This window comes from Mytilus galloprovincialis, chromosome 1, assembly GCF_965363235.1.
Source record: "Mytilus galloprovincialis chromosome 1, xbMytGall1.hap1.1, whole genome shotgun sequence".
NCBI lineage: Eukaryota > Metazoa > Mollusca > Bivalvia > Mytilida > Mytilidae > Mytilus > Mytilus galloprovincialis.
The window spans coordinates 119,016,306-119,035,792 of NC_134838.1; the positions used below are offsets into that span (position 1 = coordinate 119,016,306).

The 19,487-nt window shown below is 35.3% G+C and overlaps 1 protein-coding gene across 1 annotated transcript in view; it reads left to right on the top strand.

Annotated features, from left to right (window-relative positions):
* The first annotated feature begins 299 nt into the window (after positions 1-299).
* LOC143054618 (cholinesterase-like) overlaps positions 300-19,487 on the top strand; it is a 45,047-nt gene continuing 25,859 nt past the window's right edge. Inside the window, exons 1-2 of the mRNA XM_076227635.1 lie at positions 300-637; positions 3,721-3,876. Of these exons, the coding sequence (XP_076083750.1) occupies positions 449-637; positions 3,721-3,876 (345 nt within the window). The 5' untranslated portion in view covers positions 300-448. The remainder of the gene's footprint in view (positions 638-3,720; positions 3,877-19,487) is intronic.

Consider the following 19,487-nt stretch of genomic DNA (forward strand, 5'->3'; position numbering starts at 1 on the left):
CAATATGGCTAACAGGTGACACATCTATCTTCTTTAAAGTACGTCGTTCAGAAGTCAAAAGACACATTACATTTTAAACTAACGTCGAAACATAACGATAAAAACATGAAATCACTTGACTTAATTAGTTTCCGTTCAACATGTTTATCAGTGTATATCATTTCTCAATCTTATATCAGATTTACTTATAATTTTGATGTAAATGAACTGCATGGAACAATAATGCTCACTTGTGAATGACAGCCATATGCCCTCTTCAATCCAAAGAATCTACAGAAAAGTTAAGCCACGATTTACTATCAGATAACTCATGCTAATTTTGTGTTAAAGCAAAGGGAAATGGCTTATCGATTCAACTAATTTTCATATCTTATCCAACAACAAAAGGCGACTTATGAAGAAATAATGTAAACAGTACTGCACGTGTAGCCTCAATATTCAGACTACAATGATGCATGCTATTACTATTATCCTTTCAGCATTAGTTTTGTGCTCTGGACTAGACAATAATCCGATACGTAATACAAAATATGGTAAAATTCGCGGGAGAGTGACAACTCGACTTCCGGGCACAGAAGTAGAAGAATTCCTTGGTGTACCATATGTAGCGCCACCCATAAAAGCACTTCGTTTTAAGGTAGGTTTGTTTTTATGTGATAAATTGAATAATTGTTGTTTTTAATGCCATTAAAATAAATTGTTTTACATAGACTTTTGCTTAGACACGTTATTATACACAAACTAAAGTGGAAATGTTACAGGAGAAACTATTACGTAAACTTATTTACTACCTACAATGTACATGTGCAGTAAGTACTTGTCTTAAATTATCGATTCAAAAGTGAATGCGTGGAACACACGTTTTGTAGGAAATGATTTTGCTTTTATTTCTGGTATTTCTTATAAATGCTTGGTTGAACAGGCTAATGAATTTTACCAGTAATAATTGAAATGAGTATAAAAACCGCATTACGCTTTTAAATGCATATGCAATTTTATGTAAAAGCAAAAATCGTTACGATGTATCGTTAAATAACCGTTATAAACTACGATAGTCTCCATATGCTGAATTATATTTATTTTGAAAACTACATACATTTGTACTTTTTGGAAAGTGACCTGGAAGCAATTACTATCATTAAGTAAAGAAGCACTCATTGCAATGTTTTAGAGGAGTTACATAAGGAGAGAACACTGTACTTGTAAACAATTATAATATTTGAAATCCTCGTAATGTATACTTTTTTTACACTCTGATTCTTAAAGTCATCGAACTTTCCTCAACTTTTCGGTTATAGTCAAAAGTACATGTGACTTTATATGTTCACTTATGAAGCGGCCCTTAAATAAAGTACGTGAGTTTTTCGAACAGCGGTATACTACTGTTGCCTTTATTTTCCACAAAACAATTAAGTTTTGCGAGGACCGCGATCGACAGAAATTCATCTATTGATTAAAACTTCTTGTGGCCAGACAAACATCTTGACAATAAAAAATGAATGTAGGCTAAAATTATGAATTCTTTGAATTTTGGTATTTAACCAAAACTGGCGTTTTGGGACATCGCGAAAGTTTTGCTCTATGCCTCAATCTTTACTAGAGTACTTGATTTTATTTTCAATGGAATGTATTAGTTTTTCTTAAGTTAAACATACTGCCGATTGAGCATTGCAATCCTCAAAAAAAAATGAGTAATTGGACGAAGTTCAAGCCATAAAACAGTTGTGTTGTGAACATTAACGCTGTTATTTGGTTTTACTAATAAAATACATATTTCCCCTATTTTTTCAGACTTTTGTTGTGCTGAAGTTGTGAACCATTGACTGTTATTCTTTATAAGTGATCAAAACATTGATTAAGAATAAAGGAAGATGTGTTTCAATCGTCAATAAAACATCAATCAAGTTTTGCACTGACAGTTAACATTTTTCATACGAAATTAATTATTATGTTTAATGGGGGGGGGGGGGAAGGGGGCAAGGGGTTTAACTGTTATGCTGTTATGGGGCAATTTAATTTTTTGTTATCTGTTATTTTGAAAATATATTTGCTGTTAACTGTTATTGTCTTATTCTTTGTTAGCTGTTATTGGGCTTTTAGTTTTTTTGCTATCTGCATGTTATTGTGATAATGTATTTGCTGTTTACTGTTATTGAAAATTGGAATGTTAGCACTTTTTTTGACAGTCAATATTCGGTATAAATTGAAGATCATTGGCCATTGGGGTCTACCACTACTAATATGTTTGTCCCGTATTCAGAGAAGGATTCCATTAACATATACCCATCACAGAAGTGAGGTCCAGGTCAATTCAAGTATATCTTATGATTATCCTTTGTAATAAATTCCATTTTTTTTTATGAATGTGTATTTAGAATTATCTTAATTTTTTGTATGAGAATAATGTTCCTTGTTTTCCGTACGAGCATATTAAATTAAAACAATTCTTAATATGACAAAAAGGAAAACATATGGCCAAGAATATCTGACAAGGATCTCAATTAAGGACTAGGTCCTAACAACCACTTAACCTTTTATATAATATGGTACATAGACTCAGCTCTGTGATTCTTTTCAAAGCAGAACCAAATGCATTGTACAATGAAAGTTCCAACCATGTACTTGGGTCCGAAGCTGCACATAACTCATTACAAACAAAGATTTATTTCGTTTCAAGCCATTGTTTCCCTACTATAAAACTATGTATTCTACTTACTAGTACACTTGGTACAATCAAAAACCTCAGCTGATAAAAAATTGTTCAAATAAGGCCTTTGAAAATAGTGGAATAAATTGCTTTTAGAGTGTCAAAATTCGTTCGAAGTACTTGATAAATTGCATGCTTATAATTGGTGCTTTTGATTTTTGCAATATATGTTCTACGAGGGACAATATTCCCCAATATTCATGCAATAACCCTTTTATTGTATAGCAATATAATATTTGAAAGTAAAAATTGGTTTAAACTAAGATTTTGTCATTGATGACGTCATGAATTTTGAAGATTTATTGCACTAGTGCAATAAGAGAATTTATTGCACGCTAACTTTTGGTTACTTTCTGTTGGAAATATTATATTACTATACAATAATATGATATATTGAGTAGTAATTTAAACACATTCTAGATACATAAATTAATACTAAAAACATAGTCATAAAAAATGGAATGCATTACAAAGGATTATATCCGTAATAAGAAATACTGATTTGTCAAAGACCGAATTATTTTAATATTTCATTTACTGTTATCTGTTTTCGTCCATTTTAATTCCTTGTTATCTGTTATGAGCCAAATCAATTTGCTGTTTTGCTGTTATTGGGACCCCCCTTGCCCCCCTCTTTAATCATGTATTTATTTCAAAGACGACTAAAGCATGGGATATGACTAAAAAAATGATTTTATCTTTTAAACTGGAAAAATCGATATTTTCATGTCAAGAAATTGAGAACAGTAATACTATCTTAGTTGTATTTGGCAACTCATTTTGGAATTTTAGTTCTCAATGCTTTTCAATCTTGTAGTTAATTTGAAATGTTTAAACGTCTTTTGATTCGAGCGTCGCTGAACAATCTTTCATAGACGAAACGCGCGCCTTGCGCAGCACAATTTAATCCTGGTATCTTATATATGTTTATCGGTAGTATTGATAATTCTCTAATTTTATAAAAGCTGTCATGATCTTCTACTTTTTATTTCTTATTTGCATTTTAATTTAAGAGACCTACAGATCCAACACAATGGGACGGCATAAAAAATACTACTAGAGTGCCACCTGCCTGTCCACAAGCCTTCTGGTTTTATTTGAGTACACATAAACCAAACTTCCAGTTTTCCAACGAAGATTGTCTCTTTATGAATATCTTTGTACCTAGGGTAAGTACCGGAGTCAATATACCGTTCTTTAAGCATACAACAATTATAGCCAAACCTAGGGTAAGTACCGGAGTCAATATACTGTTCTTAAAGCATACAACAATAATAGCCAAACCTAGGGTAAGTACGGAGTCAATATACTGTTCTTTAAGCATACAACAATTATAGCCAAACCTAGGGTAAATACCGGAGTAAATATACTGTTCTTTAAGCATACAACAATTATAGCCAAACCTAGGGTAAATACCGGAGTAAATATACTGTTTTTTAAGCATACAGCAATTATAGCCAAATCTAGGGTAAGTACCGGAGTCAATATATTGTTCTTTAAGCATGCAACAATTATAGCCAAACCTAGGGTAAGTACCGGAGTCAATAAACTGTTCATTAAGCATCAACAATAATAGCCAAACATAGGGTAAGTACCGGAGTCAATATACTGTTCTTTAAGCATACAACAATTATAGCCAAACCTAGGGTAAGTACAGGAGTCAATGTACTGTTCTTTAAGCATACAACAATTATAGCCAAACCTAGGGTAAGTACAGGAGTCAATATACTGTTCTTTAAGCATGCAACAATTATAGCCAAACCTAGGGCAAGTACAGGAGTCAATGTACTGTTCTTTAAGCATACAACAATAATAGCCAAACCTAGGGTAAGTAGAGGAGTCAATATACTGTTCTTTAAGCATGCAACAATTATAGCCAAACCTAAGGTAAGTACCGGAGTCAATGTACTGTTCTTTAAGCATACAACAATTATAGCCAAACCTAGGGTAAGTACCGGAGTCAATGTACTGTTCTTTAAGCATACAACAATTATAGCCAAACCTAGGGTAAGTACTGGAGTCAATATACTGTTCTTTAAGCATGCAAGAATTATAGTCAAACCTGGGGTAAGTACCGGAGTCAATATACTGTTCTTTAAGCATGCAAGAATTATAGTCAAACCTGGGGTAAGTACCGGAGTCAATATAGTGTTTTTTTTTTAGCATATATAACAATTATAGCCAAACTTAGGGTAAGTACCGGAGTCAATATACTGTTCTTTAAGCATGCAGCAATTATAGCCAAACCTAGGGTATAAGTACCGGAGTCAATATACTTTTCTTTAAGCATGCAACAATTATAGCCAATTACAATTATTGCTGATTTATGTAATGGATTCTAAATAAGGCCGTTATTATCGTTTGAATTGTTTTACATTGTCATTTCAGGACCTTCGTTTTATAGCTTACTAAGCGGTATGGGCTATGCTCATTGTTGAATGCCGTACGGTGACCTATAATTGTTATTTTTTTTTTTGTCATTTTGGTCTATTGTTGAGAGCTGTCTCATTGACAATCATACAACATCTTCATATTTTTATTAATCTTTACCGCGATTTAACTCGATTTAATTTCTACTAACAACTGTTGCCTAATAAACTCAGGACGATAAGCCTCGAGAGCGACATCACCAAACGAAACTCATCACCGACCTAGTACATGTACCTGCATAAGCAACACGATGCCACATGTGGAGCAGAATGTTTTACCCTTTCAGAGCACCTGAGATCACCACCGATTTATTTGGTCAGGTTCGTGTTGTTCTTTGATCTATGTTTTGTTTTGTAGACTGCGGTTAGTCTTTTCGTCGTTTTCCTATTTTTACGCTGGGTTGTTAGTTTGCTTTCGTAATATATATCTGGTATCTTCCATTTTTTCTTTTGCTACGGAAGCGTTAAATAGAACAGCTGCATAATAAAAAAGCACACCTGATTCAGGGTCTCTGTGAACGATAAATTAGCGTATTCGTATTTGCAAAATTCCACGGCATACAGAGTAAAAACGGCCTAATCTCCTGTTTTTACCACAGCGTTGACTTGAGATATGAACGGTGTGCATTACTAGACAAACGTAAATTCATAAATAAATTCTCTATTAACCAATCATAATGCAGCATTCTTATGAAAAAAGGGGAGATAACATACCAAGTGGGAATTCCACATTCATGAGTCCAATAAATACGGACAACACAATGGGCAATAATAAAGCGATGAAAGGACTAATAGCAAAAAATATCATATATATAAAAAAGTAAATACTGAGCAGCGCGAATCCTTCTTAAACCCGGGATAAAAAGTTATCAAAGGTACCAGGATAATAATTTAATACGCCAGACACGCGTTTCGTCTACATAAGACTCATCAGTGACGCTCAGATCAAAATAGTTATAAAGCCAGACAAGTACAAAGTTGAAGAGTATTGATGATACAAAATTCCGAAAAGTTGAGTCAAATACGGCTACAGTAATCTATGTCTGGGATAAGAAAATCCTTAGTTTTTCGAAAAATTCAAAGTTTTGTAAACAGGAAGTAAAAATGACCATAAAATTAATATTCATGTCAACACCAAAGTGCTGACTATTGGGCTGGTGATATCCTCGGGGTAGAAACGTCCACCAGCATTGGCATCGACCCAGTGGTGTAAATAGTTATTAAAGGTATCAGAATTATAATTTAATATGCCAGACGCGCGTTTCGTCTACATAAGACTCATCAGTAACGCTCAGATCGAAATAGTTATAAAACCAAACAAGTACAAAGGTATGTGCTTTAAAATGGTTAACGGTTCCTGCTCCACATTCAGGACCAGTAAGGTATAAGGTAAAGCGTTGATATTTTTTTAAAATAAAAATCCTAATACTGAAAACATCAAAGACAATCGAAGGCACAACATAAGTAATTAATCAAATAAAATATTTATAAACATGAAGAAAACGGCATACTAATGTATGACGCGGAGTTAGGGTCATAAACATCGAATTTAGCATATGCTTAAATCATTTTAGCATAAGCTAAATTCATTAAGTATATGCTAAAATATACTTTAATTTTAATATTTATGACCTTCATTCCGCGCCAACATTTATGTATAAGCTAAACAATTCAGCATATGCTAAATTGATTTTAGCTTATGCAAAAATGAATTCAGCTTATGCTAAATTGAATTTAGCTTATGCTTAATTCGATGTTTATGACCCTTATTCCGCGTCATACTAATGCATGGGTACAGGTTCCTGTCAAATTAACCATCTTCATACTAATTTCCCGTTTAAGTGACTAGCTATACTCTATCTGGAGAAATCGTATAAATATAGGATACATGTGACCATGTTTTATATGTTTTACATCCTGTTTTAAATATATGTTATTTATTAAGTGATAATATCCGTTAAAGGTTTCTAAATTTGAATATATTGGATTTCCACTTTCGTTTTGATATATAGAAGACGGAAGAGATCATGTCAAATATTGTAGCACTTCTGCCAACTGACATTTACTTTCCACAAGATTCAATTTCTAATATATTTTCGGAAAAGGGGAAATATCAAGGAGCAAATATCGGATCTATTTTAGACAGAGTTGTTTCCGGAAACATAAATATCGATGACTTTATACAAGATATGACTGTCAGTCAAACAGAATTAAAGAAAGGTACTAAAACGGTCAAACGATGGGCTTCAATGAATAACCGATCATTATGGATTGTAAAGGAACTGCAGGTAATTGGTAAATTTACAATTCGAAAAGATTTTCAAATCGGTGAGAAGATTCCTGCAAGAATGAAAACGACAAATAATGGTGGGGAATGTGTTGTTGTACGAAAACGTCCAGTATCTGGAGTGTCAGTTAAACCGGCTTCATTTTGGAAATTCTATGATCAAATGACCGCACCTAAACGATTAGAATTCTTAAAGAACTTTAGATCTGTTCGATTGCAGAGTAGCTACTTTGTAGAAGATTTGACACCAGGACCGGAAGCAACAGACGACGACGAATTCACGGAAAAACAGGAATGGTTCTTTAAAGTCAGCCAACCATTCCAACAAGAGTTAGCTACTTTATAAATGGCGTCTTTAAAGTGAATTGTAATCATTTGCCTAAATTGATGTTTTAAATACTTTTAGATATTCAGTTTGACGGTGTTCAAATGAATAATAATGCTCAAATTTTATGATGGATTTATTAGAAACTTATCTTATGTAAACAAAACTATATCGTTGATAGCTTACATGTAATTTATTTTATTAAACAACTGAAATTTAAATTGGAATTTGTTATACTTTGAAGCCTGAATGAAAACAAAAGCAGTGTGGCTTTATATATACGCAACTCATGTATTAATTTGTATTTTGTGATCTTAAAAAAAATACATTTTACGCATATTTTGGGAAATCAGAAATATTCATACAAACAGTCCACAAATATTCAACATTTAATGATCTGAAAGCCAACTCTGTCTCTGAATACAACGATTCTTCGAAAATATTTTTGTTAAAGTTGGAAGAGAAAAACGATCAATTGCATGGTTATTACAATTGCAAAGACCATACGGATAAGCCACTTTTGAAGCATTATTGAAGAAAATCTTCAATGAAAGCATTTAATATTTGTGTTAATTTAAGAAATTTTGATCTCATATATACACGGTGGGTATGGTTTTCCTGCGAGAGAATGTTCTGTGCTGGTGATTCGGTCCTGACGGGTGCTGGTGATCAATGAAAAAATGTAAACAAAGACGAAAATGATGATTTTTGACGTTTTCACTCATAAAAAATAGAAGAAAACAGTTGAGATTTTTCAATTTTGCTTCTTATGGGTTCATATGTAAACCATTAAAAAGTTGACCCTCTAAACTGTTTCAGTAAGCGTAACACAAAAATGCTCATTTTCAGAAAATCTCGAACTGAAAAAATAAAACAAAAATGCTCATAGAGTCCGCTTTCTATACCGCAATCCACACGACAAAACTATTTTGTGAAAAAAACATTGCAATTTATTAAAATTTAGCATTTTTTCAATTTATTCATGTCCTGATACTGTGCTGGTGAGTCCTGTCATTGTGCTGGTGGGTCCTGATACGGTGCTGGTGATTTTGGATAAGAAGTTGCTCATATTTGAAACAAATGTTACAAAATCAATAAAATTGGGCAGATAATTATTGTCAATAGGATCTATGACTCCTATTTTAGCTCTTGTGCATCCATTTGGCTGTTTAATATGTGTTTTCAAATGATCGTTACTTGTATTACACAATTACATAACAGGGCAACCTCTTTCGTCCAATATCAGATAACAATATATACTATCTGAAATAAAAATAGTTTTATTAAGATATTAAATGCCCCTTACATTGATGCTTCAACAATGATCAAAGCCCATGCTGCATAGACATGTTTGTTAGCGCTCCGCATACCCCTCCCCACTTACTCAACCCCTCCCCCCTACCCCCCCCCCCCCCATTTCCTCCTTCATTGTTACAGTGGTGTAGCAACACAACAATTTATCACAAAAATAATAACACAAAGACACACATTATTGAACAACAAATGCTCACAGGTACTGAAAGCTAGTTCAAAGCCGCATTTTCAACTAATAGATAAACCATGTTCTCATATGCAAAAATCCCAATCGTGTCGATTAAAAAAGTCTCAAAACTTAAGTTCACATTTTAATGTTTGATTAAGCAGAACTATAATTAAAAGTGTACAGTGAATCTTGTGCTCACAATAGTTATTTTCATAATTATGTTTACATAAGACTTATAAAGGAATTAAGAAGGTACCAAGAAATATTTTACAGTTCAATTTAATGATCATGAATGGAAGGAAATGGTACGGAAGTTTACATAGGACAAAACAAAATTGATAGTATTTTTTGGCGAAAGACTTAAACGCTTCTTTGCATTATATAGTAAAACTCTTCTTTAAAAGCATGCAAAAAATAACTTTGATTGACTTGCTTGCTATGTTTGCTACAAGGATATTTTCAAACAATAGGTAGGCGGAGTTTCAATACATACTGGGATTTGATTGGACAAATACAAACTGACAGGAATTGAAGTTAATGTTTATTGTCCAAACAAATTCTAGTATATAGTAAACATACTACTTACCTGTCGTTTACAACCATCCAAACAATCATAGCAAGCAATTTAATCAAGGTTTGCTTTGCATGTATATATAGAAGAGCTGTAAATTCTAAAAAAAAAATCTTGTTGTCGTAGATGGTTAAATCCTCAACAAAATATCATTAACTTTGTTGGAACGAATAAAGGTTTTAAATCAAATTTCCGTGGACTTTTTAGCTTCCACCCTGACGAGGCATGTTAGCTGTTCGTATGCTGTTGCACCTGACGCACTGAAACTTTCACATTTCCATCTTCTTTTCTGAAATATTTTACCCAGCTCATACTTGACAGGATTGTTATTCTAGTAAAAGGTGTAACCAATGAATTGAACACAAGTTAAAAATTCCACAATACTATATAATTCATTTTATGTGTCAATTTGTTCGAAAAAAATCGAAAAGAAGAGAGTTTTTTAATGTCATGGTTATCTGTCGCTATCTAGATATATGCTTAGCATTTATTTCAGATGACATGGACTCCTCACCCAGGTGACCCTGCTGCCTTTCATAACTTTATCCGTATACAATTATTTTAAAATAGATAACCAAAGGCTGCAACTCGTATTTTTGTATTTAAATGATTCGTTGTAACGAGAATATTTGTGGTGAATGGAAACTGTGAGGGTCAAAATCTTAAATTGCTTATAAATGTTGCTGGACCCAGTTTCGTTATCTGATCTGAATTTTCTAAAATGTGCAAGGAAGATAGACATTTTGATTTTTTTTACTCGGTAAGTTTGCCCCAATCGCTTGAACTTTTGCAATATTACAGCCAATTTCAATGAGTGTGTAGACAAAGGGATTACTTTGGTTATCTTGCTTGCTGAACAGAAAAGTCATTGTAAGTTATGTAAACTACCCTACTTTAAGAGTAGACTAGTCAGACAAATGACACATCTTTCTGTCTGTAGGACCAGGCTACTTCGAAAGGAGGGTACTTTACCTTACCTAACAATGACCTCACGGTTTAGCTAACAAGCTATTTTGGAATTTTGAAATGAAAAAGCTAAGAAATCTTAGTTTTGTTAGTGTGTACTAGGTTTTCGAAAAAAAAATACCTGATAACCCTTCAGACAAAAAAAAATGTTGAAAATATCTTACAGATACAGCAAGTGATTCTTAATAGCTATAAGATACATTTTTCTTTTAAAATACAACTTTTAAATCTTACGGGAAACTATTCCAAGCTTAAAACATCCCCCGAAAAAAAAAAACCCCAAAACCAGCAAACCCGCAATACTATTGTCATTCTTATAGTCAGCACTCAATTGTTCACAAACAAATGTGTTTAAAGCTGCTAAAGACATATGATTCAAACGCTCAGTAAGTCCTTTGTTCGATATTTTTGCTATCCATTTTTATGCAAAACCTTTTACATGTTTATTTTATCGGTTATTGTTGAAGGTCGTACGATGACGTATGGTTGTTAACACATACTTTCTTTGGTTTCTTATGGAAATTTTTCCATTGACAACAAACATACCACATCATCTGCATTATATAAGTATTGTATAAATTACAACGTATTTTGGTAATCTTGCAAAATGATCGTAATCCCGAAAATCGTTAACATATTTTCTTATCTTAAAAGGGGCAAGAAGGGTTCCATCAACAGGCCAATAAATAAAATTACAGTTAATTTAAAAAAAATAATAAAAAAATAGGTGTATTTTTTCTCTCATAATAACAGTAAACAGATTCACAACAATGTCAATTTCAAGAAAGCAGACAACAGTTAATTAGTCAATAACAATGCAGCATCAATGATCTTGAATATATGCTTGTTTTAACTAAAATATAAAGGCACAGAACCAGGACATTGGAGCACAGTACCAGGACCGTTTTTCTTATCACCAGCACAGCGTCAGGACAATTCCGTTTAACGAACTTGTACGACTTTTGCAATATAATATTGTTGTAATATACTTTGCATAGTACTTATGACGCATCAGAGAAAAATTAAGCAACAAAACAGTCGTTTTATTGCCGTTCTGATACAATGTAAACAAACCCACCAGCACAGAATCAGGACCCACCAGCACCTGACAGGACCAAATCACCAGCACAGTACGTTCTCTCGCAGGACAACCATACCCACCGTGATATAGGAAAAAATAAATTTTAATAATCTTTCATTCGACCATTTTTTTTCCTTTTTAGTTACCAACTTTATTTTTTAGTTCATGAGCCAATATAATCATTGTAAAGAATGGACGAATAAAAGGGTTCAAAGTGGAAACTCATCATAATTTCCTACCGTCCTAACTAAAGTAAAGAATATTCCTACCTGATAACGGTGTCAATTACTTTGTTATTGATTTTGCATTGTCCTATAAGAGTAGCTGAAATAACTAATATAACCTAAAGTTTTCACGGTTTTATTTATTACTCGGGTCATTAAGCTGCTTCGTGTATTTTAATATTTATGCCTAATTCAATATCGTTGTAAGTGGTCTCCGAGTATGCAAGGTTATCATCTGTTACATTAGTCAGTGCTTTGATACTGAAACGATATAACATATCTTTGCTATATGTTTCATTGTTATAGTTTTAAATTATAAAGAAAGTGAGGTTTCAACTTCATAACCAAAGTTGACCTAAGATAGATATGGCCATTTATTTTATGTTTTTTTTTTTTTTTTTTTGGGTTAAAAGGCTCCTTAAGTACTCAATGATATGATATTGAATGTCTTGAAAGGTTGCTATCAATAAAGTTTGGAGTACTGGTGATTATTCACAGCTTATTCTAATGTTCTCAGATTACGTACAGAAAGGTGTTGTCGTCATTTATGGTTGTAATAAATAGTTTTTTTCATTCTCTTTTTTTCATTCCCTTTCCTATCATGATTTTCATTTATAGATGGTTACTGCTTACAAGGAAGCAATTAAATCATTAGTTCCTAGTTGGGGAGATGAACCCATGCCTTCGAAGTTTTTTTTATTTTTATTATATCCCAGTGAATTTATTATAAAGAATATTACACAAAGTAGAAGGTCTACATCGTAACTAATTTTTTCCTCAATATTGACACAGCTTTATGATACCAAACTAGAAACTAAGACCAACGTGATGTTTTCCCATTATTCCAATTGTCAAATTCACAATTCTCAGCAGTATCATACCCTCTACTCCATCGCGGGGCGTTCAAATATCTCCGGTAACGTATCTGCTCAAATTAGAGCTTTCTTGCAAATGAACGAAAACTACATAAGAATTATACGTAAGACTAATTTCGTGGAATCTTTATTTTCGGCTCAATGTATGCCGATTTAGATAATGGACAATTACTCTGCACGCAACGACACATGTTTTATTCAATCAACTCCTTTTTGCGGTCTTTTATCTTTAGATAAAGTAAACAGTCGTCTGATCTCAAATGGTACCGATCGTGTCAGATGTTCGAATGTGATATTTGGACTAAGCGTGCACTCGCATTACGGGTGATGCATGCATTACAGGATAGACATTTGTATTATTCTAGCGACGTTGATGAGCTTTTTGTAGACGAAGCACTCGTCTAGTGTAAATTATATAAGCTTATCTCGATGATGCTCTTCAACTTTGTACTTGTTTGGCTTTATAAATATTTTGATATGAGCGTCACTGATGAGTCTTATGTAGACGAAACGCGCGTCTGGCGTACTAAATTCACTGGTGGTAAGCGGATGGTCGTAACCATCCGAAAATGGGAGACAACTCTGGAGGTCAGTTTTCTTTTCCGATTTCGTAACCCGAATAATTCAGTCGTTATATTCCGCTGATCTACGAAGGCTACATGAGAAAATCGGACACGGAAAGGGCTTGAATTATTCGAGTTACGATTTTCGTTCAGTAAAAGGTTAATTTGAGCTAAACCGCTTGTCTCACACATTCTAATCGTTGGTGCGTGGATATTTAAACCAAATTTGATACATAAAAACATTTCAATTTTTGTAAAATAGTCATTCAAAAATTCGAGCATGATGGTCGTAAATAAAACAACAAAAATGTTGATGATGGTCGTAACGTAAAATTATGATGGTCGTAACTATTTATTAAATAGGACTGAATAAAGCAAGTCAAGAGTTTTAAACGTGTCTTTTATTATATGAATATATCATATGATAAATATGTGAAGTTTTTTTCACCAAATGATAAAAAGTAAAAGGGGTGAAGAAAGGTGGTAAAAGTGTCACGTACTCGGGGTAGTGACTTCTGGGTATCGTACCAAAGTTTACCCCTGGATATTGGAAGCTGCACCGTTTCTTATATTTTTATCTTTAATTTGTTAACTTTTGCCTCTGACACACAATAACAATTTGTGGGACGTGTTGCTGTCTTTGAACAGACCTTGTGTTAAGCAACAACCAGTGCTAACCTGTGCACTATTCCAAACCTTGCTAATGTCTACCTATGCGCTACTATCCTGTGCACCGCTATCCTGTGCACTATCTGGCTTATTCAGCCTGTGCACTGCCTAACCAGTGCACGTATTTCCGCACAGTCGCCTATGCACCTATTACCCGGTGCGTAAATACAACTTTAATACTCCTGCAACCTTATTCAGGTACGCAGATAGATTCTTATTCAGATTCTATTAATTCTTTTATAAAGTGTAAATAATTACCTTTTCCCTTCTTTAAGGCGTCTGGATTATCCATCAAGCGACCCTTGTTCTGACAGCACATCAGCTTATATACTAAGGTTTTGGACCATACCATTTAATTTGGACGATACCATATGTCTTATTCATATGAGTGTTTATAATTACCTAACCCTTAATGCTAAAACGTTTGAATGACGGCCCTTATGTTTACGACTACCGATCGGAATATTTCCGGGTATGCTAACCATGACCGGTCTGTTACTGATTCTAAATATTATGAATATCCATAGCAATGTAAACAAAACAAAACCCAAAGTAGACAACTGTTCAACTTTCAAACATAACGAGTTCGTATAACAATGTTTCAGCTTGATAAAAGAAATAAGATGAACCCTAGTAAAATAAAACAGGTGATCCATGTTCATCACATTACCCACGCCTCCAGGAAATGCGTCCCCGCATTTATCGAAATCAATTGAGCACATCTACATCAAGTGGACATTTTTCAGTCCCAAACTCTATCCGGGTATTGCCTCGAGCCATGCCATTTAAAAAACCACAATTATAACCGTTACTTCTTCAGTAGCTAACCACTAGAACAACTCGTAGATGCATGATCTACCCGACATGACAAGATTCCCACTCAACTGTATACTATTGTCTTTACACTGGAGGAAACGTTAAACATGGACATCAACTTAAACACGTCAACTTAATCATAAGTACCCTTACATCGTTTTACATCTTTATTTGAAACATGTATGCTGACATATTTTAGAGCCACCAATTTTTAACCTTTAAAACCAACAAGCCAAATGTTACATTTGAAAACCACTGAAAATATCAAAGCCAAAACCGGTATGAAATAATTTTGCCTAACAACCGGCCACTTATGGACCACTCAATGAGCTTGTTGAGAGGGATCTTTAGCGTGCACAAAGCGTGGTACTCCTTGAACACGGGACCTCGGATTTAACGTCCCCATCCGACGGACATACATATTAAAAATATACAACAAAATAACATTTAGATAGCGATTCCTTCACTTTTCCATTACTACTTTTTTTATATTTATATACATGATAGGAATATATATACAACAATGAGATCCAAATTATCGAACAAAATCATGAAGCCATGTCGGCTGTTTGGTAACCCTGCGTGGACGCCCTGTGTATACTGATTCATCCCTTGAATCACTCTGATCAACAATGTTGTCAGTACTATCAAGCTCCTCATTGAAAATTTCAGGCAACACACTTTCCGGCACAAAAGCATCATCATTATTTTCGTTCCTCTCCGTTTCTCCTCTCAGTAGTTGGCCCTTGCACAACCTCATTCTATCTACATGTATGACCTGTGGTCGGCCACGCCTACCACAGTTAATGAGATAGTTAACATCCGAGTATTCTTTAAGAACTCGAAAAGGACCACGCCAGTAAGATGTGAATTTTGGAGAATGACCAGCTTTTCGAATGGGAAAGAATACATATACTTGGTCGTCTTTCCTAAATTTGCACCAGTTTAACTGTTTGTCATAATACTTTTTCTGACGCACCATTTCCTGTCCTACGTGTTTTCTAACAAAGTGGTGAGCTTCTTCCATTCGTTCTTGAAGTTCCCATGCCCATCTGTTTTGTGGAATTTTCTTTAAATAATCAGGTACATCGTACATGAGGTCCACAGGTGTAGCAACTTCGCGACCTAACATCATGCGATTAGGCGTACATCCTGTGGTCTCATGTTGAGCTGATCTATATGCCATCATAACGTAGGGCAATAAACAATCCCAATTCGAATGGTGTTCGTCAACATAAGCCGTCAACATTTTGGCTAATGTTCCATTAAATCTCTCTACCATTCCGTCACACTGCGGATGGTAGGGTGTGGTTCTAGTCTTGTCTATCTGTAATAAGTGACACATTTCCTGAAATAATTCGCTCTCAAACTGCGAGCCTTGGTCAGAGTGAACTACAGTAGGCACGCCGAAACGCGTAATAACCTCTGCTACTAATATATTGGCTACAGTTGATGCAAGCATGTTAGGCATTGAAAAGCTTTCCGTCCATTTGCTGTAATAATCGCTAATGACTAGGATATACTTGTGCCCTCTCTCGGTTTCGGGTAGTTCTCCCAATATATCCATAGCAATTCTTTCCATTGGGTAACCCGATTTTTGCAACTGCATAGGAGCCCTTTGCCGTTTATTCGGACCTTTTCTCTTGGCACAGATTTCACAACCGGCTATATAGGCTACTATGTCATGTCGTACACCAGGCCAGTAGAACCTATCTTTGATTCTAGATTGCGTTTTCTTGATGCCAAGGTGGCCTGACGTCTTGTTATCATGGCACTGCTGAAGTATTCGACGTCTTTCTGTAAGGGGCACTATCACTCTGCTTTTGTTGTTGTCTCTGTGCACTTTGCAAAGTACTCCATCCTGAATCTTCAGGTCATCAAACTGCGACCATAAGCTTTTAATAACATAATTGTACTCTCCTAGATTTTTCAAGTTAGGCTTGTGCCCATCTTGTACCCATTGTCTTACAATTTGCAAATTTTTGTCATTGTCTTGAAGATGTTTGAGGGATATTTCTGTGTCGTCCTCCTTGTCTCTTTCACATTCATCGGGCTTTGATGACACTGTCTGTACAAGTTGTTGTGCCTTCCAATCAGAGCTATATCCACACTGTCTACAAGGTATCCTACTTAACGCGTCTGCATTCTGGTGCTGACTTCCTGGCCTGTGTTTAATTTTCATGTCATATGTACTCAACACTTCAAGCCATCTTGCTAATTGTCCTTCTGCGTTTTTGAAGTTTAACAACCATTGCAATGAGCTGTGGTCCGTTCGAACGATGAATGCTCGGCCATACAGAAAATGACGAAAACTTTTGACGAAGTGTACTACTGATAAGAGTTCCTTTCTAGTGACACAATATTTCCGTTCTGTTTTTGATAATGTTCTGTTTCCAAAAGCAATGACTCTCTCTTTACCATCAATTTCCTGTGATAGCACAGCTCCGATAGCGTTATTACTTGCGTCAGTGTCTAGGATGAATGGTCTAGATAAGTCTGGATGTGCAAGAATGGGTGCTTTAGTTAGTTTTCCTTTCAAGGCTTGAAAAGCTTCCTGACATTCTTCTGTCCATAAGTACTTTCGTCCTTTTTCTGTTAGTTGATGGAGACATTTGGCGATTTTTGCAAAATGTTCTATGTACCTCCGGTAATATCCACAGAGACCCAAGAATGAACGTAATTCGCTCGCATCAACTGGAATGGGCCAATCCTTTATGCTCTTTATCTTTTCTGGATCCGTGGCTACACCTTCCTCAGTGACGACATGTCCAAGAAAGTTAACTTTCTTTGAAAATAGTGTTCACTTCTTGGGTTTGAGCTTAAGGCCAGCTCCCTTTAGTCGATCAAAAACCGATCGCAGATTTTCGAGCATTTCCTCAAACGATTTTCCAACCACAATTATATCGTCCAGATAAACTAGACATATACTCCACTGCAGTCCCGCCAATACTCTCTCCATTAATCTTTCAAAGGTTGCTGGTGCACAGGCAAGGCCGAATGGCATCTGTCGAAATTGAAACAGTCCCCTTCGGCTGGCAAATGCAGTTTTCGGGCGATCTTTCTCTGCCATTTCCACCTGCCAGTATCCCGAACAAAGGTCTAAAGTAGAGAACCATTTATTTCCGGACAATTGCTCCAATGAGTCGTCGATGCGGGGTAATGGATATGCGTCTTTTACTGTTAAATCGTTGACCTTGCGATAATCAACGCAAAAGCGTGTAGTACCATCCTTTTTCTTTACCAGTACTATCCCAGACGACCATGGACCGTCGGCTGGCTCAATTACTCAGCGTTCAAGCATGTCATCGATATGTCTATCGACTTCCTCTCGCATATGAATGGGGGTGCGGCGAGGCGGTTGTTTTACTGGTGCATTATTTCCTGTATCTATGGTGTGGCGCACCAAATTAGTTCTACCTAAGTCCCTGTCGGATGCTGCAAAAAGATCTTTGTATTCATTGAGAAGATTTTCAACTCCACGTTTTTGCTCCTGGCTAAGATTTTCGCTGCAATTACTCAGTAATTTTTGCAATTCAATTCTTAGGTTCTGATCCTTATGTATATCAGTAAGATTTTTGTCGTCGCTTATCACGTCCTGGATAGGGCTTATATTTCCTACAATTGTCCCAGCTCTTATTATCTTCACTACATTCGATACATTCATAAAGCGCAGTGGTACGGTTTCTGAGGCTTTAACTAAAGTTCTTGCCATTAAGGCACTGTCCTTTGCTACAAATTTGTCACAGGGTTCAATGATTCCTAAGCCTACTTCATTCTTTGTTGACGGATATTCGTTAATGTGACCCCGGACCAAAGCTTCTGTGCCTGGCTGTATGCATGTATCTTCAACTACAGACACTCTATAGCAACCAAGCTGTCCAGTGAAGTTCAGTGGTATCACCTGGTTATTGCAAACCATATGTTCTTCTTGTAAATTAATCAGACATCTATTTTTCTTGAGAAAATCTAAACCAATTATGCCATCTAAAGCAAGATCCGCTACTACTGCCTCTGCTAAATATACGTTATGATCAATCCAGATGTGAAATTCACCTTTTCCCGTAACGTTTAGTTCAGAGCCGTTTGCTGACATAATAGTTTGAACCACTTGATTGAGGTTTGGCATCTCTTCTTTTCTCAAACTATTGAATAGTTTATTTGATATAAGAGTGACAGTTGCGCCTGTGTCAACGAGAAAACTGGCTTTTATATTTCCTATAGCTACGTCTATATATGCCCCTGCTTCTTTCGTCGAGTTATTTTGAACATTGAGCTTGATTTGTTTTCTCCGCTGTCTTCTTGTTCGAGAATGTACTGGCCTTGCAGAGCCATTCTCGTGGTTCCTGTATTGACCGTTCCCGTTGCCACCTTGCTTTCGTAGCCTACATTCTCGCTTAAAATGTCCATATTTACCGCAATTGTAACATTGCTGATTCCGTTTCCATTCCGGATCGGTAGTGTTTCTTTGTCCGCTGTTTTTAAATTCATTTA